The following is a 27,439-nucleotide window of genomic DNA, read 5'->3' on the forward strand; positions in this document are numbered from 1 at the left end:
GACCTTTCTCTTATTTGGAATGTCAAGTGTGCAAATTTGATCGTATAAAATAAAGCTGTGGTTACCATTATCCTTGCGTCTCGGAATGTCTAAATATTGGTTTTGAGTTTTTAAAATAATTTTTAGGTACATTAAATTATTGGTGGAGAAAGGTATTAAAATAAAACAAAGATAATATAATCAACATTTGATATTATTTATTTTCTCATATGACAGTCCGAGTCCATGTAATTAAAATCATAAAATTAAACGGATTACAAGAAATATACAAATTAAAATCACTTCTTAATATACAAAAGTAAGTATTGTAAATCACAGGCATCGCATGATATTAAAAGGTTCCGAACTCTAGCATTTGACACATTGATAATCATTCATAATTATGTACGTATTTTTTTGAAATGCAGACGTTTTTCACTTTATTCACATTTCTTTCAAAGCCTTCGTATCAGTGTCAATTTATTTCGAAAACGCTGGACAGTTTTAAAAAACATAAACTTCATGATAATATATGCTTTAAATGTTTCTCCATTTGGTGAAGAATTATTCAGAGAAATGTGGATTAAACAAATCCCATTCAATACCAACTTTTAAAGTGTTTTGAAACGCAATATACCATATACTATCACCAGCGCATAGCTCACCATATCACGTCCACCCGTTTACTTATAAGTTATTTAACATATATATAAATATATTTCTTAAAAGAAAAGAGATACATGTACCCGTAAGTAATTATATCATATATTAAGTCTTTAAAAGACGTCAATTCCAATCACACATTCATCTGTATTTTCGTAAGCTCCACATTCTCAGTTCAATTCATAGATTGAGTAGTTTCGTTCGAATTCCGAAGAAAATATAAAAAATCTAAGTTTGATGGTTAATTATTTATAGGTTTCAGAATAAATAAAATGTTAAAATTTTATTGAAATATGATAGACAAGTCTAAGAACGAATTACTAAATATTCTTTTGTTTACCAACGCTGCGCTTGATTTTGTAATTTCTTAGTAAAGTCGTGCTGCTTACAACTTACTTACCCTTCAACTCATTTATTCGCACTCATTCAAGAAATTTGCATTCTTTCGACAGTACAAAACATGATTGTTTATCACCACGAAATTAGAATAGTATAAAATAATGCATAAAGAATCAGCATAAACCGGGCCGTATCTTGCGATGCCTGTAATAGTATAAATACATGTTAGGTATATTTCGTGCAGGACTTTGGCATCAAGGTTGTTTGTTGTGTTCGTTATTTACTGTAATTTCCTAATACTTATAGTAGTGTGAATAAATATTAAATTCCTACCTATTTATCATAATATCATGAAAACTAAGTGGGAATAGAGAACTTCTGAAAACAGAGTTTCTCGCAATAAGCAACTCTCAGCTCTGACGCAGAAGTTGTACCGGTTCATTCCGGTTAGTCCAGTCCACGTCGCGCCGAGGTAATGATCCTAGTTCACGAGTTCTTAGCAAACTTACAACCAGTGATGATTCGAGAATTCGTCTACAAACCAACAACCTTTCCATTTCCCATCGTTCAGACGAAAACTGTGTTTCTGAAAGTTCTCCTTAGAAAGTGCACGATATAGGTACATTATTATTTATGGTTTAAATATGAAGGTCAACTATCAGCTTCTTCGTTCAATGTGTTCTTATGTATTAAGTATCAATCGTGTATTTACTATTAATCTTCTCCGGTTTCACATCTTTCCATGTTACATTTAGTTCGGTTGCACTTATTTTCTAACTTCTAAATAATTGATTGTGAATAATTATCAATAATATGATAATGTGTATAACTACTGAAATAAAAACTTTAATAGACAATACAGAAAGATATTCGCCAAACATTCATGCAATGATACATTGCTGATAATAGGTAACTAATTATTGTAAACTTTTCAGATGATAACATTTCATTGACTAGAATCTTTAATGTGAGAAAATTGTAAATTTGTAGTTATTATGTAAATAAATATTTATACGAAGATTTGTAAAAGTTTCAAATAACAATTAATAGTGACAATATGTTTGCAAAGCAAGCATAATGCATTTTGCGATGAAAACTAAAAAAAGTATATTTCCGAAAGACCAAGCGAACTCTTAGCATTTAAAAAAGGTGAGGTGTGATTTGATCACCGATAATATTTGTTCAAATAAATGTTATAAATTGGATATAACATGAAAATTAGCTAAGTAAAGTTTAAGTAATTACAAGAATACAGAAAAGGAAACTTGCTTTGCAAAAAAATGTGAGAGTTTTTTAAAATCACATTCATATCACCTTGCGTAAAGCAAAACCCATTGCAATTTACCATAGTGCCGTGGAATGATACATTGTATACCATATTCGATAACATTACATGATGTTTCTATTTGCCTCATCTTTATAAAAACAATCGTCAATTGTTCAAGGCCACGGAACTATGATAACACGTAAATGGTTGAGGGGCATTCACTAGGGAAAATAAATAATATTTTTCTGATCTTCGCACAGAAAATATCAATAACCTAACGATTTAACATAAACAGCGAGTTCCAAAAGAACATGTCAATAATTATAACATAAGGGTATCAATATCATCGATTACAACAATCAATTAAAGTCATTTAAAAGCTAAAGAATAAGGAGGTAGTTTGTAACACATGATAGAAGTATATAACAACTTAAATCTTCATGCAGACAAATATTTAACTATCGAGAGTTTCAAAAACTGACAAAGAGTGTTTACAAGTTGTATTACTTCTTGGTCAGATCACTCACCCACAAAAAGATTTGAATCTATTTGTACATGCAATGCAACAAATAAATACATTGTTTTGTGTTGTTTTATTCGGAAAATGTTTGTTTTATTATTTAAAATTACCCAATAGAAAACCTATTCATCAAATTGTCACCTATGTGAAACTCTCTATATCTCTTAATAATATTATGTAACCATTCATTCGATGCTTCAAATTTCGTTACAATATTGAAACAGATTACATAAAATTCTCACGTGTTTTTCATTCCAAATGATTTACTAATAAATTTTGACACACCAAGAATAGTAAATTGGCACAATAAATTGTTTAAAACAACGAACCAAAGAATAAAATAAAATCGCGGTCAAATATTCAGGAAGACCTTTGTATTTCTACGTACCTAGCTACAGTATAGTATTTTCATCAAATATTTAATATGTAGATTAATTTAAAGACTTTGTGTCTCTTCATTTAGAGTTTTAGTTAGAACTTAGCTCAAGTTGATGTTATTTACTTATTTAAGAAGTTTGAAAACAGAACTTTTCATTTCAAATAATGATAATACAAGTGTAAATAATGACATTAAGATTGTAAACATTATAAAAGGTTTGCAAAACAAATCAGTAAAATGTAATCAAATGTAACTTGAACCAAATTGAAAATTTACAAACTTTGTCAGCTTATGAATCTTCCATGACTAATTTATTATAATTAGGGTTCAATATGAATAAATGAAACCTAAGGAATGGCAACCAATGACAATGAATGATAAAGCGGCAACAGAATAGAATCCGTGAAGAGCGGTGGGTGGAGAGAGGAGGTGGGCGAGGTGACAGAACAGAACGGAACGGAATAGAACAGAAGGGGTTGTTTGGTTGGCTGATTGATTGATTGATTGAGTGTCTGCAGTTAGTGGTGATCTGGTTCGAGGGACTTGCGGCCAGAGGGAGGCTGCTGGCCCGCCCGGTGACTCCGGGGCAAGGTGGTGGAGGTCGCGCCCAAATCACCCATCATGTCTCTTGGTTTCCACACAGGCGAACCTACAACACACCAAACACCCAACTCTTTAGCTTATCTTTTTATCAGTAATGTTAACTAGGAGTGGTAATTTTTTTCAAATCAATTTCAGAGCATAGACCACACTTTGAGGTGTTGCAATTACAAAATTATCTATTCACATCGAATAAGAGTAGTCTTATTAGACGTGGAGAAAGAGTTAAATGTTTGCTGATGGTTTTCCTCACTCTACTACACCTTACCAGACACTACTCGGCAGGAATTATCTTACAGTAGATGCAAAATAAGCTTTTGAATAATCTATATTAAGCAAACTTATGTACGATTGTCATTGTGTTTAAAGTTTATTGGATTATTTTAATTACCCTTTTGGAATACAGATATACACGATGAAAAGCATTGCCATAAATAAAGACATAAATCATATTAAAAAAGTAATTGAAGGTATTTACTTGTCGACATGAGATTGCGTTAGAATACTTTGTTCGCAAGAATAATCGTGTGTGTAAACCAACGGACATTCTGACTTATTTTATTAATATTTATTTTCAAATATTGTAGTTCTTACTGCCTCAGAATTGGATGTGTGATAAAAATGTATACTCATAAAAAATAATTCACATATATTTTAAGCATGGTGTGAAACAGTTGATAGTATGGAAAACATGTATTTATAATTCTTTATTATAATATGAGATGCGAGATCTTGAAATCACAACACTAAGTATTAATGTAGGTATATAGGTATAAACATTTATTCGAATTCATATGTAAGTCATTGAAAAAATTAGGCCTTCATTTGTAGTAAACATGTTTTAAATTAGTTATGTATAATGATATTTGAAGCAAATTTCAAAGTTCCTTTAAATTTGTTTACTGCCAACATGTATATTTTCAAAACAATTTGATATATTTCAAACAAAGCTACTGTAAGAAAGTATACATATAAACATAATAATATTACATAACTGTATTTTGACAAAAAAACTCTTGTATGCAAATGAAGTGATTGCAACTACAAGCTGCTTATTAGATTAATATTCTCTCTACAAACATGCATTCATAATAGTGTGTAAGTACTTCGCTAATATTAACTACATTATAATTAGGTCTTATTTTATCTTTTTCAGTATTATATTTATTAATATATATTTTACCTAAAATTTCTATTTACCTCAGTATTTACCAACACTATTTGTGCTACGATTTGAAGAATCAAAGTTGGAGCTTAGTGTTAAGATATGGAAAAGTGCGTCTATTTAAGATAATTTACCGTGAGACATCCAAACACTTCATCTTCAGTCATTCCCCCATTACTGTGATGGTTGAGAAAAGGTTAGCAGGCCTGGTTGACCATGTTAAGACCATAAATATCGAGGGTATCTACCCTTCCACTGGTTTTGAGAGTGCTCGTGTCCATAATGTATGTAAGATCAAAACTTGGACCCTTCTAGTTTCTGTAATTACATAGCCACGTATTATTTGCATGAGCTCAAAACATGTTTTGTCAAGCAGGCTCTTCGTTTCACCTATTTATCGCAACCTCCTTTGTCACTTATAGACGCACCTAAGAATGCAAAGTTGCTGACTCTCACAACGCATACGTCGGTCACTTGAAAAGCGGTAGTGCTACGCGATTCGTACGAGGACCATCGGTCCAGATCGTCAGCGCTACGTCGTCGGCGTTGACCGGTCTCCTTCTACGAGAGTGTTGGTCCTGTTCAAAATTACATGTTTTGTTGGTCAGCCTCTAGTTAGGTCTATGCGACTTCCTTCCTATAATTTTCTGAGGAAGTGATTAATTTATTCTTCAGAAGTGAGTTTCCAGCGATAATTTTGCTACTAAATTCTCAATCGTATAGAGCCTTTCTCATAGTGCATTTACCATAGCTTTAAATACCGTTGGTGAGCTGAGGCATCCTTAGTTTACTACACATGATCTTTGCTTGCCAATCTTGACACAAACACATCATTCCGTATAAAGGTTCTATTCCGAGTTATCGTAATAAGAAAACTTCCACAGAGAAATCAATAGAACAGAGTACGACGAGCAAGTTGATCTTTCGACATTTCTCGAAAACTTGTTAAGTATTGAGACGAGTTCCCCTACCTGCAAACTTTGTTTATTCGCATGTAATTTGCTACTTCAGACCACGTTCATAACGCGCATTGATAATATTTAATATTATTTGAATGGCGTAGGTCATAAGAGAAACTTTTCTGTAGTATCACATTTATTTGTGTTTATTCGAAAAAAAATTCCATTGAAACGTTTGGCCACTCTCCATGTTGTCACATCTCACTACGAGTGACTATTTTATCATCTTTTATCGAAAGTGTATGTGCAATATTTTCAAAATCGTTCAAATCAAAGCGGACGTACGAAGTAATATAAATTTACTGATGTTTGCATTGTCTGTATTGTTTATGGATACGTTTGCATGTCAACAAATAATGCGTGATCTGATATTTTCCCCTTCTAAGTTTGAATAGTTTGCAAGGTTCTATTAATTTAGAATGCCGTGGTTAGTTGAGATTGGACAATTTTATGAAATCAAAATATGTAAAAAGAATCAATGTTTCAACATTGAAATCAGCTACATCCAAAATTATTTTAACGATGGCGTCAATCGAAGGGCAGTTACGCAATTTATTGAAGAATCTATTGATAAATTGACTAGGCGTATCAAAACAAATGATTTATCACTCAAAGTAAAACAATATGGATATTTAAAAAATAAAATACCTTTCATAATATGTTAGGTATTTTGTCAGGGTCATAAAAAGCCAACGAGTGCAGATTATTTAAATACCATGAGAGGAAAGAGTTTGTGTGCATACTATCTACATACAATTATATATCATATTATAATGGACATTCCATACTAGCAGCAATATGGTTTATCATTTTACTTAATTACGTAATATTGTATTTTAGATGCTAATAAGATGATGATTGCAATACATATTTGTGTTCACGCTATATTTTATGAATGTTAAATGAATACATGTCTTACTGTATCGCCAGGGGAACATACATATTTATGTAAACACGTGGAAAGAGCAAATCATCCTGCATCGGCAATTCGGTGATCTCTAATACATTTTTCTACCTACTATAAATGGCGGGATTTTACTAATAACTAGTGTTTACACCACATTTACGTACTTATTTCAACAATGTCTTGTGTCGATGTATCTAAATGGGTACTAGTTTCAAAAGAATTAATGTGTAGGATATTTTTATTTGCTAGCTACTGAATTCATCTAAAACTGGGTGCAAATATTAAAAGCTCATGAAATGATTCCATATTTTTTACAATTTGTCATGTGACAATTGGCACATGTTTATTTATTTTTTAATAAATAAAAAAATAACTGTACATTCATAAGTTGGCTCAGTGAACCCTCCAATAACGCAATTCTAGCAATTTTAAAACAAGATATTGTTTTTATGATACATTTGAAACTTTTATTTTCTAGTATTTACCCGTTTAATATTATGTAACTAACATTATTGAATTTGAGGAAATCCAATTACGTTTTTAAGGTTTTTGAGTACTTTCTCTCAATATTACGTAATTGTAATAGATAATCATTAATATTCGATTAGGACGAACCCTTAACTGAATTTCCTCATTCATAAAAATAATATTTCACTTTTTTTTCAAATGAAGATCATTCTGGGAGGATTATGAAACACACATTTAAAAATATATATTTTAAGGCATGCAAATTAAATAATGATTAGTAACAGACATTGCTTCTTAAAACTACTTAAAATTGGTGTGGATATTTTATCAATCAAGAACAAAAAAATTCTTGGAACAATAAATGATTTTGACAAGATACAATAATTAATATAACAATTATTTGAGTAATAAATAAGCCACGATCAACAAATTGTATTAATAAGTTACTTAAAACCATAGAAAGAAGAACAATTAAAAATGAAGAAATTTAAATGTTTTATTTTGATTGTTTTAGAACCTATGAACATAATTTATTATATGTGGGATAGGTACGATCATATATTTAATTTAAAAATAATAAAAAGTCTATTAATATAACACTAAAATTAGGTCGTAACTATCTAATATTGCACCTTTCATTTTCTTTCTTCATTTTTATTGATGGAGATGTTGGAAGACAAAGTACATGTGCCAAGTAATAAAATTACGGTATTGAAGATTGTTTGGGAGTGGCTATTGAACCATTATTTAGTTAAACATGTATTTCATCATTATCTTCTGATTTGTCATAAGAAAGATCCCTCATACAGTCAATGCTATGTTCGTGGGGTTCATTGATGAAGTCGAGGGTCTCCACGCTGCTCCTGTCTGAGGAGGACATTTGTCTGTTGTTGAAGGCCAACTTCTTTCTGTTCTTGTGCGAGCGGCCTCGGTTCGCACTGGCCTTATGCTAGGAAACTTTGTTTTGCTTCTTGTTTGAAAGGTAACACTGTACACACGTTGGTTTCTCAATAACTTTAGCTATTGATTCTGTAGATTTGGAAACTACAATGCCAAGTTTGTAAGCTTTATCCTCGTATCCCGCCATCGGTGAATACTGGGAAGCTCGATCAAGGGAATTAGTTCCAAGCTTAGCTAATCGGTCTTGTGCGGATTTAGAGTACTTCCTAGCCAAGTTGGGAGATTTGTTAGGAGATCGGTCGGAGCTTGTTTGAGGAGATTTAGATCTCATTATGCCTTTCTTAAGGACTGGTTTCAATGGAGACTTGGAACGTTCCATTTCATTGGCTGGTGATTTGCATCGTTGTGGAGATCTACAAAAATCCACACTGTTCCGAGGAGATTTTCCCCGCTCAAAGTTTTTTGTCTTTTGAGACGTCTTTTCTATAGGTTTTGGTGATCTATCCCGAACTATAATTGTCTTTGGCGATTTATCTCTATTGGCGCCATTTCTGGTCGGTTTAGGTGACCTGTCTTGATCAATACAAAGAGAACTTTCTCTAGTTAACTTTCCCTTTGGAGACCTATCTCTGTCAAGACTTCCTTTCGGGGATCGGTCTCGTTCAATAATCCCTTTAGGTGATCTATCTCTTTTGATGGTTGCGCCTCCGTTAGGCGTTTTGCTCCAAATAATAATACTTTTGGGAGATTTATCTCTGTCTATGCTTCCTTTCGGAGATCTATCTCTGTCTATGCTTCCTTTGGGAGATCTGCCTCTGTCCATGCTTCCTTTTGGAGATCTCTCTCTACCAATGCCACCTTTTGGAGATCTATCTCTATCGATACTTCCTCGTGGAGATTTATCTCTTTTAATGGTTCCCTTAGGTGATCGATCAAGATCAATACTCCCTTTAGGCGAGCGATCTCTATTTATAGTTCCTTTAGATGATCGATCGATATCAATACTTCCTTTGGGTGACTTGTCTCTATTTATGGTATCTTTTGGTGATCGATCTAGATCGATACTTCCTTTAGGTGACCTGTCTCTATCTATGCTACCTCTTGGAGAAGTCTCGAAGCTGCTCTGAGTAGATTTTAAACTACTTTTTCTTGGTGACTTGTGAATGATTACTTTCGTGACGCAATCCTTATTGTAGAAATAGTTTCCATTGAAATTTTTATCAGGGGAAATATCGCGGTTGATATTTCCTCCGCTGAACGACTTAACAACTCTAACTTGGTGCTCTGGTGAGATAGTGGCACTCAACTTACGGCAGTCGGGCGAGGTTCTAAGTGACGGGGAGGAATGTTGCTTACCTAGGTCCTTCACCAGCACGGGGTGGTATGTGGTGGGCTGGTGCGAGGATTGGATAAGGCGCGCCTGGCTGCCGGTACTGCCTGCACTTAATGTTGATGTGGTACTGAAATTAAACGCCATTGAAAGTTTCTTATGTCACAACAAATTTTAATTAATTATAGCAAACCCACTGGTAATTTCTGATAAGACTTTTTTTAGAATGATTAACTACAATTATTTTAAAACCTTTTTATTTCAATGGACGTTAGCAGCAATTTCAATGAATTGAGATATTATATGCAAAGGCTCGACCGAGTATAGGCAGTGCTGTCATCCAGCGGGTTTACAAGTATTTCCGTATTACCAACCCTTTGTTAAAAATTAAATATTCCAGAAAACTTCTTGTTAAATGTTTTCAATGTCAGAAATGTGTTAAATTATAAGAAAAATATCATTTTTAAGAAAAGGTAAATGAATGTCAAAAAATAGCGTGTTCTTGGGATTCAGTTGAGTAGTTATCTGAATATTGAATGTTTCATCAATAATACAAAACATACCTAAGAGTAAGGTGATTTGGAGTCCTTCCCAGCCCTTTTTTGTGAGTCACGACCCCCGCCTGGGAATCCTCTTCACCTTCGGACTTGGTGCCTGGGTCTGAGCGCTCCAGCTCTGACGTAGTTCTCTTGGGAACGACAGGTTCTGAAAACACACATGCAGCAAGTCAATTTTCATATTCTGTTCTCTGAATCAATTCTTTCAGTTCAGTTCTATTCAACGAAGTCGGTTATCGATTCTCCACAAAAATGTAAAAAAACCATTGGATAAAATAAAATAACGCCATTATTCACATCTACGTCAAGGGAACAACTCTAGATAGGTACCATATTATGCTCATGCTCATTCATTTGTCTCTAATTAACCAATTCATTACATACTCTGTAACAGACCATGTAACAAACATGTAACAAATCACTCTCGGTACCTCACTTAGGTACCACATTGGTACTTCTACTGCTGGCTAATACTCCTGCATACCTGTTAGGTAATTCAGTGTTCAATAGTGTCAAGCATGATTTTATAATCGGTTGGTTTGTTTTTAATACTGCTTTACGTCAACTGGGGTAGTGTAGGAACATACCGGCAGTATCTCCGAGTGTTTTGCTTCTTCCGCGGAAGCTGTCCTGCTGCGGCGGGATGTGCATCATAATGGGTTCTTGCTGCTCGTCCTGGGAGTTTCCTCGTGACAAACTCTCCACTTCAATGTTTCCAGCAGAGTGTCTCTGTCCGGGCTGCTTGCACTTTTTGGTCTTGCCCAACGTGTGGGAACCTTGCATTACCTGCACCTGTTAGTTTGAGTTTGGTTAGTTTGGGTTTCAGGCTTTAAAATAAGCATACTATAATGTTATTTTTATTAATAAAAACTCATGCTATCAAATAATTTTGTTGAAAAAATTGCATGCTTTGAAAAATTATTTTTTGGGTTTAAAAAAATCATGCATTTTTGTAGAATTGGGTTATTTTTCAAAATTTAGAAAATCAGCGGTTGATGGAGACATGTTTTTACGTTTTACGCAAAAGATGATTACTTTTTTTGCTTCTACAAAAGATATCAAAATAAAGAAAGCTACGATAAAAAAATTAACCCGAAAAATATACTTGTTTTTCCCCTGATATTTTCCTTTGTCATGTTCCCATGATATAATAACTGTTTTTTACATTTTTCGTGATCTTGACAAAAAATGTCACTACTGTCTTCCAAATAGATTAGTTCCAATTAGTTCGACATGCACCAACCTGCTGAACTTTAGGTCTATCCAGTGTGTGGCTGGAGTGGTGAGTCATGGACTCCTTGTGCATCGGTCCCGGAGACTGACTGGGGCCCAGTGGGTGTGGTCCAAGGGGCTTGGTAGGCGGAATAGACATATTGCGGACACTCTCGCGGATTATCTGACGGATGGTCTTCAAGAATGCGTTGCGGAAGTCAGCCGTGCTAAAAAAAATCATAATCACCATGATGCAAAAAACGAGATTAAGTAATTTGTTATTTGGAAATATTTTTACTTCACCACAAAAGTCTAGCAGACAGGTTACAAAAAATACTAACCTATTGGAAAGAACGTATACTTTCTCGGATCTGCGTTGAAGTTGTGATCTCAGGTGAATGAGTTCCCAAAGGAAATGGCTATCCATGTCCTTGGCAGAAGAAGCTCGTACCTGAACTTCAGTGACGGGAATTAATACTTGGTATCTTATTATTTCTACCTCGTTAGAGTTACTCTTTGACGAAACGCCCTGTAAAATAATTAAATAATTTGCTTAAAAACATCCCCTAAAACACTATTTAAGTATTAAGTTTAAGTAGAGACTTTACTTACCATTAATTTTTTCTTCTGTCTCAGTCTTTCTTTGCAAAGGAATACAACAGCCGATTTGAAAACGAAACACATCGCGTGCAGCTCCAAACCTTTCTTAATTTTACCGAGGAAATCCGAAATGTTCAGCCACTCCACACCTCCATAGTACAATAAATCACCTAAAATATGAAAAACAACCGCAATAAAATACCATTATCATCAATCTTAATATAAAATGTAATTGTAATGCTTTGATACAACAAACCGTGTTTATTACCTGGGCTTAAATCGATTGGTTGTTTGCATGACTTTTGGTGCTGTCTAAAGAGATGATCAAATATTGCTCCGTACTCTTCGTGAATTCGTTGCATTTCATTGATATGTTCAGCCACTTTCTCCATTCCCTTCAGAGCCTCTGCACAAACAAATTTCAGTTGAATAAAAAATTAAAATCAACATAAAAACTACATGTTAGTACAGATGATACGTTTCATAAGGTTCAAGCCGTCTGGCAAGATTCCTTGTACTAAAGATCGAGAAACTCCCCCGATAGTAATCGGGAGGTTTCTTGACCTTCCATATGAGTTATATATTTGATGACGAAAATATAGACTTGTACTTGATAAATAAATATGCGAGGTGTTCAATTACCAATCAGGTGAGCATGCTCGTCGGAGCTTGGGTCTGTTAGGTTTCTCAGCTGTTGGAGAAGCAGTGGATACTTAAGAATTCTCTGAATGGGTTTGATTAGGTAGGATTCCAGGGTACTGGAGTGCTGCTGGCGAGGATTCCGTGCAGCCAGGAACTCTTGCAGGGCTTGGTTGCCTTCATCTGGTTCAAAAAGAAAGCAACAAACAAAAGATGGTCAGTCTTTGCTGGCCCGTGCTTATAGCATGGAGCCACAGAATAAGTGATCGTTATTTTTTTTTAATTATACGCTACACAAACGTGTTATACATTTAACATCTGCCATTTAAATTATATAGAACACATGCAGAGGAATAGTATTATGCTAAAATTCATTATTATTTGACTGCCCTGGCAGTTTAGCGGGTATTCGTAGTGAAGAATAAACAATGACAAAAAATTTGATGCGTGTTATTATAGCAATCTTGTAACTATATTCCATGCAGTTGAACACATCTATTATTTATGTGAAACTATTGACAACTGCATGCAATCCAGGTACAAGCGAATATCTAAATAATTCTGTCCTGTTGTTGTATCTACATTAATTTTCGACCAATTCATTCTAGTTTGTATATGGAAGGTAATTAAGCTGAGTAAATCAGGGATCTCTATATTACCATTAACATTTTTAAAATAATTTTAAATTAGAAAAGACTGACATTAAGTTCTTGACTAAAATTTATGGTACGTAAAATAATAAGTTCAATCATGGTATCAATGTTGGAAATAAGAAAAGTACTTACTCGGGTGAAGTACTTTTTGTGCTTTACTGTGACTTGCACAGAAAGAACTGTACAGTTTGAAGTGGTTCACATAGTATAAGAAGGTACTAGCAATGGAGAAAAGAACATTCTGAAAAAGAAAATTTGTATTCAATAAAAAAGATCTTTCAAGAATCGATAAGTATTTCATTAAATAAATATATCCATAAATTTATTACGATTTGTCGAAGTAACGAGATATTAAAATTACCTTGTATTGCCCGGAAACTTCAAATTGGTGGAAGTTGGGCTCCAATTCAATTGCCTCGTCGAGATTTTGTAAAAACTGTCTCTGGAACGTGACGATTTCTTGGATATTTCCAAATAGAGCGTTTATCTCGGCATTCGATAAAAACGTTTCTCTCTTCAATGGTTCTAAATAATTTTCTAATAGGCTATTAAGGTGCTGAAATGTGAAATAAATAAAAATATTAGTTTTACAGTTCACATATATATGTACCCAAACCCATAACCAAAGTTATACGATATCGTATACCTAACACAAGATTTACCACCCGGCTTAGTTAAAGATTTGGAATGAAAAAAAGAAACAAGTAATCTTTTGACGGTCATATATACCACAAGTTTTAACTATTCATTATATATCTCAATGAAAGTCTTATACCTCTCAATACAAATCTTATAACTCTCAATGGAAGTCTTATGTATCTCAATGGAAGTCTTCTAATGTCAGAGATAACCGATTGAGATATTTGGCTGCTTCAGACGAATAGATTTCTGCTTTATAGTTGCGCAGGATGTGCGCCAGGGCCGCCAGGTTATGTTATGTGTTTTTCCTATGGAAAGGAGCCCTTTTCGGGTGACCTTTGTACCAACTTGGACAACATTGTAACAATACTGTTTAATGAAGCTTTTTTATTACAAGATAATACATTACAAAATGATAACAAAGTTGAAATGTATTATTCCCAAAACTCATTTCGGGAAAGATAACATTAGATTAAGGACAAGACAACATAAATACATGCATTAAAATAAATAAACGCAGATGTTATTATGGAGTTTCAGAGAAAGATTGTGTTAGTCATTAATGAAACTGTTGAGGAAATAGCTTTTAAGAGCTTTTGCCAGTGTTTTTTTGTTCGTTGCCGGAAGTTTTAAATAACTAGGTAATGCGTTATATTGCTTATGTGCAAGTTAATCTAAGCAAAATAACAATGATTTTCTATAGTAAAACAAATTAAACTATCTTTCAAGATCTCATAGCAAATCGTATTCTATTTCAATACGATTTTATGAATGATTTTAAAGTAGCTTCACGAATTCAGTGAGGTCGGTCCATTTTCTAATTAAAAAATAATTAATAAAATGGTAACCGAATAAAATAGATCAGTGATAAAACAGAACATGATCAAATAATCTGTTAAGTTAGGTTAAGGAAAAAAAAACGGGCGGTCCGTTTGATCAATTTTGACGGCCGGCATAGTCCAGTGGTAACGCATTGGACTGCCATTCCGAAGGTCGCGGGTTCGAACCCGGCGTGCGCAAATAAATTTTATTTGATTGATTTGTGTTATTTCACAATTAATTAATTAAAATAATATATAGTATATTTGCGGCACGTTCCAGAGTGGAAGATACTACCAGTATCGCCCTGGTGTAAGACCACCATTCAGAATTGAAACGTTGCTCCAAATGGCTTTAGCCGTGTTTAGTGACTAGATCTGAATAGCCAGGTACTTCCCCACCTTCCTCTTTCCTTTCCCCACTTACCTTCAGCCTCACAACATCCCCCAATTGGGGATGCCATAGTCTCACTGGCTCCAGACGGGAGCAGTTGGGACTCTTGTGAGGTATTAACTATAAAAAAAAATAAAAAAATCAAAAACGGGCGGTCCGTTTGATAGATTCCCCAATCTTAACAAACGGACTGCAATCTTTAGAGCACAGGCGTCAGGTAGGTATGCTGTCCTTGTTCTATCGGTATTACAATGGAAGATGCTCTGAGGAACTAGCGTCATTGATCCCTTCGGCACCAGTGCGTAGTCGAGATACACGCCAAACGCGCGCCCAACATTTCTACACGGTTGACATTTGTCACATGAGAACGGGTCGCTTCTACGATTCGTTCTTAAGTTCAACAGCTCGGCTGTGGAACCAACTGCCGGCCTCTGTGTTTCCTCCCTCCTACAACATGGGACTCTTTAAGACCCATGTTCACTCCTTCCTCTCCACAAAAAGACCCTCCACACAGCATCCCCAAAGATGACATAGGTCCTGAGGGAAATTATTTTCTTCAGGGCCTCCTGTGTGGAGTTAATATAAAAAAAAATAAAAACTAAGTGAGATTGATAATGTTGGATTAGATTATGTTAGGTTCCATTTCGTCGTGAAACCGTCGAACATAAATAAATCAGCATGAACAACCTTAACATAAGTCTTCTCCGTGTCCCTGAGCTCGAGGATAACCTTCCTGAGGCGCTCCGCGTCACTGAGGTGGCGAGTGGGCGTGAGGGCCGCCCCGCTGGCCACCGAGCCCGTGGGAGAACCGCGCCGCGTATCCTGGGGCGAGCGACAGAATCCGGTCACCTGCTCGGCGCTCTGGAAGAATTCATTTCATGTAAGAGACGTGCCTGATTACTTCAACCCCTTCAGATCTGAATTAAAACTGGCAGTGATAGGACATATTGGATGCTTGATAATAATAGTTATTTAAAAAAATACATTTTGTATTTTGGTCTCATAGGGTGAGTTTCAGATAAAATGAGAAATCAAGCTAAATAAAGTTTTATTAAATATATGAAAATTAAAGTTTGAAAAAATACCATCAAATATCAGAAAGAACATTGAAAACAAAAATCACATCTCAAAATAAAAATAAATGACTACAGTTTATATAAATGCCAGCAATTGGAAAACGAAAACAGCCACTTTTTTCACTGTAGATAGCGAGGAAATCAATAAAATCTTTTTATTTTATTTTTATAGTGAATACCTCACAAGAGTCCCAACTGCTCCCGTCTGGAGCCAGTGAGACTATGGCATCCCCGATTGGGGGATGTTGTGAGGCTGAAGGTAAGTGGGGAAGGGAAAGAGGAAGGTGGGGAAGTACCTGGCTATTCAGATCTAGTCACTAAAAACGGCTAAAGCCATTTGGAGCAACGTTTCAATTCTGAATGGTGGTCTTACACCAGGGCGATACTGGTAGTATCTTCCACTCTGGAATGTGCCGCAAATATACTATATATTATATTTTAATTAATTAATTGTGAAATAACACAAATAAATCAAATAAAATTTATTTGCGCACGCCGGGTTCGAACCCGCGACCTTCGGAATGGCAGTCTAATCTAAATATTTTCAAATGGTCTGAAATGGTTAACCAGTCTGACATTATTTATCTCGACTTTAATCGTTTTTAAATGAAAATTAATATAATATAATAAAACTTACATATTCAGAATCAGCGTTTGTTGATCTACATGATTATTACATGTTTAAGCCATAATAAGTCCGTATTCTTATAATGATTTTACCATATTAATATAAAAATGATCATATAATATTTTAAATAATTATAAATAAAACAATTCGTGAAGTATAGTAGCCATAATATATGATCACCATGTTGGCCATTAGACCAAAAAAATGTTTTCATTTTGCAGAAACGTAATGTAAACATACCGAGGGTCGTAGCGGCTGCGTGACCAAATATCTAAAGTCCTCATTAGGTTAATGATAATGATGATGATATTTTTGTGAAAGTGCGAATTCCACAATGCCGACCTTCCTTTCCTTTTTATGTTTAACTTTATGTTATTAATTTTAATGTTTTTTTTAAAATTAATACTGTCTTCTCCATCAGAATAAGCATCTGACAAAAAAAGTAAATAAAACTCAATGATTTTGGTGGGAATTGAAAATATGTGAGCAAGTTAATACTTTTTTTACATAAATTTGCTATCATCTATCTATATATGTAAAAAGGGTCTCTACATATAATTCAGCAATTCTATTTATTTCGCCGGGAACTTCATATGAATACATTTGAATATACGTTTTACTTCAACAGTTTGTATTGTTTTGTAAGTGTATCACACAATAAACATTTTGACTTCTACAGTTTATATTGTTAGTGTACCATACAATATTATTGAATTTATAATAACTTTCTTACCGAAACCAGACTTCTCAAATTATCAGATAGACAAGTGGTAACTGATCTACTTCTAAAATTATCAGACACAATAAAAAATAATAATATTTGACAAGTCAAAAATATTTCAACAATAAATGAAGATATTATATATCTCGACGCCATCTAGTGAGAAATTTAGCACAAACAAAGCCTTTCCTACAAAAATAAAGTTGGTTGTTTACAGAAGAAAAAATAAAATAAGCAGTAATTGTTGATTGAGGTACTAGTACATGTTGAATCATTTGGCGGGTTGGAAATAAGCCGACATAGCTCAGTGGTTCAGAGCACCTGACCGGACATCAGAAGGCACGGGTTCAATTCCCGTTGGCGGCATTTATTTTTACTCGGAAGATATTTTCAATTTGTATTGATATATCAGGCGACTAATTATTGTTTATTATTATTTGTTACACATATTTATAATTGTATACATGTACGAACATACTTGCTTTATACATTATACTTTGATATATTTAAATTTCAGTTCCTATTATTTAAAAACACTTTTAATTATAGTAACCGTATTTGTAAATCGGTTTTACTTTTTCTAAAGGTACTATTTACTGTTATTTTTTTCTGCTCTGTAATTCTTCTTGTAATATTATTCGATAGCTTGTGTAAATTGTGTTCTTGTTTTACTGGTTCGTAATTAGCATCAATAATCGTATAATAATAATAATAATACTTGGATGATTTGTATAACGCCGTTTTTGTGCAAAAACACCTCAAGGGCGCTGTAAACATACTAATATTCATATTTTATGCTTTGTTTTATTTACTGTATCAGGTCTTATTACTTGGAATCAATATTAATCATAGTACTAGTATTTGTTGTATAAACTTATGTATAACACAACATATATCCTGTTATACTTCATACTGTAACCAAATGTCAATTTCCTTGTAAAAGTCCAATTTATAATATATTAATAAAGACAGGAATAGGCAAGTTAAATGTAAACAGTCTGAGAGTCCGTATAAAACAATGGTGAATCAAGTACACAATATACGAAGTTATAATAATGATGAAGAAGTGACAGATCTTTCAAAATATCTCGACTCCTTGGATACATATTTAACAAGTTGACACGTGAACATTCATATCTTATGACAAAATCCTGATGTAAATGAAGCATTAAATTACATTTATTCAAAAATGTTAAATACATCCTGACAGGATATGCTCAGTGTATTACAATATTATTTTAAGATTTATATGTATTACGTACGTACAGGCAAATCATTTTAAAGAGGACACGTTTGAATATATCTGTGCTCACCGATGGTATCGAAAGTTGAAAAATAGGTTTTAGAACTAACTAGGAACAACCCCTCCTACCCCGCAAATGCCCAAAAAATACTTTGGATTGATTGATTCACATATTGTAATTGAATTTTTTTGGTTCACCGAGCACAGAACACGAAATATTTTTTCCTTGTGTTGGCCATTTATTAGTAAATAAGTGTGACATGGAGAAATCGATTGATTTTAAGTTTCACGCGTCTATGAAAATTTGCGGATGTTTGTTTTAACGAAAGTCACTAAAAAGTTGCAAAGGCGAGAAACAGTAGTCCATCATGTGCCACCATAGGTAAAAATAATAAAAGTTACATTGATTGCGCTTTGGAAACATGTAAAAAATAATTTTATGCACATTAAGGTTAACCGCGCCAACTGAAGATTTCATCATTGTTCAATAAAATTTTGTGACTTTTCTCACATGGTAGGGTCAGCGATTAAACACATAGGGATTTTAAAATTCTAAAAATAAAATAATTCACTCCAACCTAATGCCCATGTCTACAATATAATGTGTACATATTTATATCTGCCACAAGGAGCAGTCTTCTTGCCCTAAGGAAATGAAGTACGTGTATATATATATATATATATATTTATAGTTACCTTGAGCAAATTTTCTATTTCAAACGAGTTGGTCCTGGAGGTGACCTTCCCCGCTCCCGCTCCCAGCTCCACCCCCAGTCCACCGGCTCCACCACCCCCTCCCCCTTCTTCCGGCGAATAAAGCTCTTTACCTGAAACAGATTGATTCACTACGAACATTTTATAAAAGGTATACAAACATATTTATACACACTTTATATATACACATATGGAATGTGTTTTGGTAAAACCCTTCGACCCACATTTTTTGGTAATGTCACTTTTCAGTGGATTCATATAGAATACTTTTCAAAAAATAAAATGGTTAAGAAATTTTGCTGCTGATGCATTTTAATATAAAAAAATAAATTTATGCGTATTTATTTTTAGGTTATTTCGAGAAAAAATACTCAACCCTCAAATTTTGAAAAACAAATAACTTTCATATAAACTTCAGTTTTATGAATCTGTAAATACCCGTTTTTATCATTTTCTTTAAAGTTGTTAACTTGCATTTTGTGGCTTAAAGCATTTTAGCAAACCACAGTTGATGTAAATAAATATTGTATATATTTGTACATTATCTCCGCACAGGAGGCCCCGACGAAAATAATTCCATCAGTGACTATGTCATCTTTGGGAATGCTGTATGGAAGGTCTTTTTAAGGAAAGAAAGGATAGAAAGTGCTGAGAAGGAAATATGAAGGGTGGGTAGGAAACTGGGGGGTCGGTGCAGTCAGTTGTTTGAATCCATTCCTCCCACTGCGGTTCAAGGCGATGTTTCGTGAGAATCCTGATGGTCAGTTCAAAATGTGTCCCTCAACTAGTCTCACCACGCAGTTGGTGGGGAGACGCATCCGCAGCCGAGACCCGGACAAAACTCACCCATTCACCCCTGCTAAGTCGCCAAACGTAGCAAACCACTTGACTTATGGCAGAAAAGATGGATTGCCACACAACTCCGTCTTAGCACACACTACTTTCTTCATTCAGTTCACACATCGTCTTATATAATACTATTCTGTTATTCTGACTCTTGACATGACCGACTCAAGTACATATTTGATTCACTTGCTCGTGCCATGTCTTCCTCGGGCGTCCCTGACGTATTCTACCATTAACTTCAAGTTGACATTTTGAATTGAAACATTCAACACTCGTGCTAAATATTATTCGCCATTAGTTTTGTCATTTGAACAAATCGTTTAAAAAATATCTTATAAAATAATTCTCTTGGTTTGCTTGTTTTTTGAATCATGGTCATTTCGGCTATCAAAACCACTACAAAACTTCTCTAAAATGGAAATTTGACCAAAAAAGCTGTGCCTTAATTACAACACTAAAATGTTTATTTTCAATATATTTGTTGCGTGTTCAACAAACTAAGTCCAAAAATAAAATTAATAAGCAAACATTCTTCCGTAACACGAAAGCAGTTCTGACGTAACAACAAGAGTAAAGTTCAAAATTTTTAAAATAAAAAAACTACGTTACCCACCCGAGTTCATGTTGAAAAAAATCTCACGAAATAATGTTATTTTCGCAGGTATTGGCGGTCGCACCAGTAATGATTTCCTGTGACGATATTTATACGACCGAAAGTTCGCCAATTTTCGTTTTTTATGAATAAAAGATATAAATAAAAAAACTTGTTCGGCAGGTATAAAAAGTACGTGTTAACCAATTATTTGCCCTATTTTTACCGCTTTCACGCTTATTTACAAGTTTTAAAACAAAAATCGAAATATTCGGCTACTCGGAGAAGATTTACTGATATAATTTACTTACTAATTAACTAAATAACTAACTTGTTAAAAACGGGACTGCAGGACCCGAACGAATGAATTGATAGGTTTCGAGCTAAACTTTTAGTAAAAAAATATTAAAGCGACGTCGGAACACGTATTCATAAAAATAATTATATTTTCGCATTTCGTCATATCAGAGCAAACGCAAGTGCGAAAATGAACAAGTGTTCTGATATTTTCGGAAATTACTCAAATTTTATTATTAAACGGCCTGCTGTTCCGTTTTTAACAGTTTATTAATAAATGAGCAATACTCATTTTTCTTCGTGTAACATTTTACAATATACTAAAGTTATAATTTATCGTGTTGTTTCAATTAAATGTTCAAAGTTTATTAATTTTTTCGCCTCTGATAGCTATTTTGCGTCTAATTCATATACTTTCAGAGGTTCCAACGGAGATCTCATCCCCATGATTTGAACTGTAACCATTCATAACACTCATATTTTTTTTCTTTTTTCCTTAATTTTTCTCTCTTTCTCATAATTTATTTTTTGGCCATTGCACAAAAAATTAGATTAATTTAGGTTTTCAGTATGACCAACTTTTGATGATACCAAATTTTGGGGAATGTGAACTTCCACCAACACAGAACTCGGCAAATAATGTCATTGAAACTTTTACCTATTTTCCAGGACCGATTTATTCGAGCGGAATTAATTTACTCGGACCACTCAGGCATCGCGTCAAAACAATCTACCCAGTGAATAAAAAAGAAGACATATGATACTGTTTAAATAAAATGTTTCGTTACAAATAAATACATATGAATTATAATACCTATTATTTTTTTAAATTTTTTATTTAAACACAGCTCGAATCTAACAAGGAAATCAAAGTTTGAAAGGAAAAATATATACAAGTTTAGGTACATATAATTAGATCAGACCAGTGAACAATCACAATTCAATTATTTTGGTACCTACTTTGTCGCTTTTCCGATATGATTTACGTACTTATCATCAGTTCCAAGTTTTAAAATTAAAGTTCATTGAAATAGAATAATTTTATAAACTTCGCAGGAATATTTAGCGTTACCTATGCACCAACAACCGAAATTAGGTTAATAAGTAGACAGAAATGTCACGAGTTTCAGTCCTAATCTCAATCAGGTCACAGTTTACGTTGGCAGCACAATTTCCATTCGATTCTCCGACTCGTTCTCATGTTAAACGTCGCACATGTGGAACGAGCTACCGGGGTTTTTTCTTTGTCTTTTTCCCTCATTTGATTTGGATTTTCAAGACCCGCAACAACATATTCCTTCTTATGGCCCCGTTTCACAACGTCACTTAACCGGTTTAGTCACCTCGTTTTCTTGGTTGTGTATACATGCAAACATGGAAAAATAGCTTCCTATAGGTCTTTCATATTAAAAGAAGAAGAAAGAAACCGGTTAAAAGCTATGTATTAGAACTTATCATTAAATTTTGTGTATAAAAAGTAAAAAAATGTTCTATTCCACCCGGAATCCAAATCGTGAATATAAAAATACGACTAAAAGCAGATTTATATAAATACACCATTTGGTTCCTTGGAATAGGAAATCTGACTAGTTATGAACTAATATCTACCTGACAAGACATAATGACACCTGTACACATTTAAATAAAATCCACATTGAATATGTACGATATTGATCAATTATTACTACGGACTGAAAAATTAGAAAGATTAATGCTTAACTACTTTTGTACATGGGTTCACAACAGAAAAAACTTCTGAAATTGCACGAATCATGTATTTCATAGAAAAAATATTCGGAAATCATAATATGTGTAATTTGGCATTTATTACTTTACTGTACTGTTTTTCAGTTCGTTTTTTATGTTCTATATTGTGATAATATTGGATAATTGTCAGTAAACGAATGTAATTTAATGTAATAAATGAATAAAATGTGTTTTTTGTGTATTATATACAAAATGTAAATAACATTATGTGCGTATAATATAGTGCATGGTATTTGGGTTATGCGCAAATACACAATTTGTAAACCGCTGATATAGGTATGAGGTATGAATAAATGACATATGAGTGCTTTTGACAATTATAATTCTAATTTGCTATTGAAAATCGAAAACTCAATTTGCGAGGGTATTTCGAGACTCGTGAATAGGTGATCGAGGTTGAAAATATTGACAATTTGGATATATTCCGGACAGCCATAGTTTAAATGAACAGGCCAATTAATGGAATATTTAAATACCCGGTATCGGCAAAATTACCCGTTAAAATAAACCTACCTGTGTTTACCTCCGACTGGTAAATATTGTAATAATGTCGAATTCATTATTTTTGTGGGGAGTTTCAAATTTTGTGGGCTAATGCAAATTGGTATCCAAAGCCGTTATATCATTAATAACATGTGACAATAATACATTTTAATACATATTTTCATGCCGTGGATCTACTAGTTATTTTTTTATTGCATGTTTTATAAAAACGTTTGAAAGTTTGTTGTCTTAGCACTAATAACTATTTTCAGTTCGCAACGTTATTTCTACAACAAGCTACAGAGTCTCGATACATACAAAATAACTTAAACTGTTAAAAAAGAGGCTTTACTCTGTGTAAAGAAGGATCTCCAGTCCATTTATTTTAATTTTTTTAATCAATGTTTATTAACCTTCAAACATAAATATCAAAATAAACATACAAATTAATTTTACCGTACATAGATACATACTTTTAAATATTATTCATGGTAAACCATAACTGAACAATCTAAGTAGTAAAATTATGTACCTATTTAGAAACTTTAACTTAAAGAATAGTAATACATATTTATATTTTTTTGGAGATTTTCACAGTCAAACGTAATATAATGATTTGCTTTTGGGGTATTATGCCGTGTCGCCCAAAATGTTTCAATTTCGACAAATTAAAAAGGTACGTAATTTAATTTAAAAAAATCTTATTTAAAGCAAGAATGAACTTCTTGCGAATACTCAATATGTCTTTAGAAGCTGCCAAAGAACTGATGCTAACCAATCAGGGTGTTTCAATGTGTTGTTGTTTTATTCATATTTGAATAACGATTTATTATTTCAATTTATAATTAGTAAAAGTATTCACAAAATCTACAATATATTGTATTTGTCATTGGACATACTTATTGTTCAATTAAAAAAAATGACATTTAAAGAAGAGGGTACAAACTGATGCAAACCCAGTAAGTACCGCTAGTATGTGAACTTTATGCGAATGTGAATACCTAGGCATAAAATATTTTCATACCCTCGTTGACTAAGCTTATCTTATCGACGCGATGTTTGCCAGATTCTCCCACGAAGAGGTGTTTCAAATCTGTCTTTCCACGTAGCACCCCAATACTATCGTTAGTTTCATTGGCAGAATTATTTATCATGCGACCCGAGCCCATAGCCCAGTACGTCAGGTGGGTACGCCTCAATCTTGAAGCCATCCGGATAACTGAATAAAAATAAAGTTTAAATTCAAATCTGCGAGGGCTGGTAGGGATAGTTAATTAGTAGTGGCCGTGTGAGTAGGGTCGGCAGAAAGCAATTTGTACTGCGGGGTAATCTTGACAGCGCACGCTTGCCATCTGCCTTGTGCCTCCTACCTCTACCGTCTCAGAGCAGAATATGGGGTTGAAATGCGAATAATTTTACGGAACATAGCTACGTTTTCCAATGAGACGGTACACTCTGATGGGAACAATTAACTTAGAACGTTTCTTCAAACATTGTATGCATATGACACCGATTTGCGTCTAGTTTATGATTAATTGAGATGCATAACTGAGGTCCATAGCAAAATGCGTGACTGGAATTGCGAATGTCCTAACAAAATATACATTTTCCGATGAGCCGATAAGTGCAATGAAGGGATTATAAATTGTGTACTTTTAGATGAAGCGCGCCACGATATGCGGTTTGTCTGTGGTTAACTGAGATTTGTGTCCAAGGCAGAATGTGGGGCAGGAATTGCGAATGTTATTTCAAAACGTACATATTCCAATGGGATAGTCGAAATCTGAAGTAACTTCAAATTTTGTATTTTTTGTTGAAATTCATCGTTAAGTTAATGGAAGTTTGTGGTCAACTGATTTTTGTACTAAAAGCGTGGTTCGAAGGTAAAATGTACGGCGAGAAATGGCAAAAAACGGCGCCTGGCTCGATTTAAATTTTGTCAAAACCAGTACACATCTAGATGTGCACTGGTACCTAAGTAGATGTCACCGTAAACAATAATATAAAAATGATTTTTATTTTTGTGTACTGCCGTTTACACGAAAAATAATTTCAAAGGTTTTATCAGCGGGTTGGCGCCTTGTCAACTCGGCGCCCGGAGTGGACTGATCCAATTGCGCCCGCATAAAGCCAGCCCTGCATACCACTAGTTTTTCGGAACATGTTAAAATTTGTATGCGTGTAAAAACATACTGTATGTAACATTTACGGTATGTTTTGAATATAGCGATATTACTATAATAGGGCCTTTATTATTGTTAGATTATAAAATAAGTGGTTCTACATCAGTTAAGTTATCGCCAAATAAACTAATACTTAAAGTACCTACTTTGCGGTTTCTTTGTTACTACGAAAATTGTCTTTACATTACTAGTTAAATCAGACTATATTCTTGGTAACCAACAAACATCAAAGCGTTTTTAGTTATTCCTACTTTGGCTATAAATTCATTGAGCTTGCTCTACCAAAACTTCATCAAATAATCAAAACATGTCTAATCTGACTGTATTGAAAACCCGAAGAATGTATCTGATTCTATATTCATTTTTTTTTGTATTTTTTTTATTATTTTTTAAATTTACATATACTCTTTTATTTTTCATCTTGTGTCCATGATTTCAAAATAAAATTGCTATATAATAATACGTATATGGATCGTAAATTGAAAAAAAAGTTGACCAACTGCTATCTATCAGTTCAACGGGACTTCGTTGTAATCATGTAATATTATGAAATATTTTAATGAAAAGTACCATAACATGTAATTCTCACTGCCCACAATATTAAAAGAAGGTAATAATGTAGATTCTTCAGTGGAAATTTTAAATTTACCACTTATATAAATATAAATACAAAAGATTGTTGCGGAACACTTCAGTTACGTAAAAGTTAAGAAAAAAGTTAAAAGTTAAGTAAAACAGTTAGTAAAAAATATTTGTAGTACACTTGTATATAATTTTATAAACATTTCCTATTAACATCCACTAAGAAGGGCGTTAAAAACTAAATGATTATGGTCACGGAACGGAACTAACGTATTTTTTGCCAGAAATGAAAAACTTAATTTTTTCGATGTTGGACCAAATTTATGTACGAATTGTATATTTTTCAAAAATATATTATGCAAGCAATTTAAGACACAATAAAATTAGTTAGAAATATCAAATCAGACATTGTTAAATTGAATTTAGAAATGATTTAAGGTAAAAATAAACTTCCTTTTGATCTAGACAAAAAATTATAAATATAAACGGATTAGATTATTGTATTTAAATGATTAAATAAAGTATATTAATGAAAACAATTATTTTATAAGCAATAATTATTAGCCTGAAACACTCATCCACATTGAAAAATCTCCTGATAAAAGATACATGACGCCAACGGGACTTGAACACGTGTCCTTTCGATTTCCGGTCGACAGCTCTAACCACTGAGCTATGGCGGCTTATCTCTTATCCGCGAAATAATTCAATATATACTAGTGTTTCATTCAACAATTACTGCTTGTTACATTTTTTCACCTGAAACAACCAACTTTATTTTATTTTTTTTTTATATGAGAAAGGCATTGTAAGTGCTAACTCTCTCACTAGATGGCGTCGAGACAAATTGTCTACATTTTTTGGTGAAGATACTAGAACTTGTCAAATATTAATAAATATTTTTTTGGTAAACTAATGTTTAAGACAAGATTTATATTAATGAATTTGCATATTAAAACAAATATTTACATAAGACTTTCCAATATTTAAAAAAACGTAACTATACAAAACAATAAAAATCGTGAGACATGTGTTTATTTATAAACAAACTGTTTGATAACAAACATTACAGAACTGTTTGATAACGTCCTTAGAAGGCGAAACAGTCACGCGTAATAATAATTACTTGTTCAATAAATAAAATGTTTTTTTTTTCTGTAAACTGAATAATAATAACATAGAATGTTGTTTTACTGTAAATAAGATTGTAGTAGGTGGGTAACCACTTGCTGACATTCTGAAACTGGTTGACTTACCGAGTGAAAAGTTTCCTCAATTCTCTGACGTACTACTAAATCCTGCCCCTTTTCGATTAAGCG

At 33.5% G+C, this 27,439-nt stretch overlaps 1 protein-coding gene across 15 annotated transcripts in view; it reads right to left on the minus strand.

Annotated features, from left to right (window-relative positions):
- Positions 1-209: 209 nt before the first annotated feature.
- Positions 210-27,439, minus strand: part of sif (guanine nucleotide exchange factor still life) — a 442,635-nt gene continuing 415,405 nt past the window's right edge. For all 15 annotated transcript variants that reach the window (XM_089631932.1, XM_089631928.1, XM_089631958.1 and 12 more), the window contains 13 exons: positions 19,353-19,501; positions 15,676-15,849; positions 13,499-13,693; positions 13,270-13,378; positions 12,488-12,667; positions 12,114-12,251; positions 11,858-12,015; positions 11,587-11,774; positions 11,277-11,472; positions 10,621-10,825; positions 10,040-10,181; positions 9,503-9,606; positions 210-3,796 (listed from right to left, as the gene is read on the minus strand). In XM_089631932.1, the coding sequence (XP_089488058.1) occupies positions 3,666-3,796; positions 9,503-9,606; positions 10,040-10,181; positions 10,621-10,825; positions 11,277-11,472; positions 11,587-11,774; positions 11,858-12,015; positions 12,114-12,251; positions 12,488-12,667; positions 13,270-13,378; positions 13,499-13,693; positions 15,676-15,849; positions 19,353-19,501 (2,069 nt within the window). In that variant the 3' untranslated portion in view covers positions 210-3,665. The remainder of the gene's footprint in view (positions 3,797-9,502; positions 9,607-10,039; positions 10,182-10,620; positions 10,826-11,276; positions 11,473-11,586; positions 11,775-11,857; positions 12,016-12,113; positions 12,252-12,487; positions 12,668-13,269; positions 13,379-13,498; positions 13,694-15,675; positions 15,850-19,352; positions 19,502-27,439) is intronic.

The sequence above is a fragment of the Hesperophylax consimilis genome, chromosome 1 (genome assembly GCF_061612785.1).
Source record: "Hesperophylax consimilis isolate HC1 chromosome 1, BYU_Hcon_1.0, whole genome shotgun sequence".
Classification (NCBI taxonomy): domain Eukaryota; kingdom Metazoa; phylum Arthropoda; class Insecta; order Trichoptera; family Limnephilidae; genus Hesperophylax; species Hesperophylax consimilis.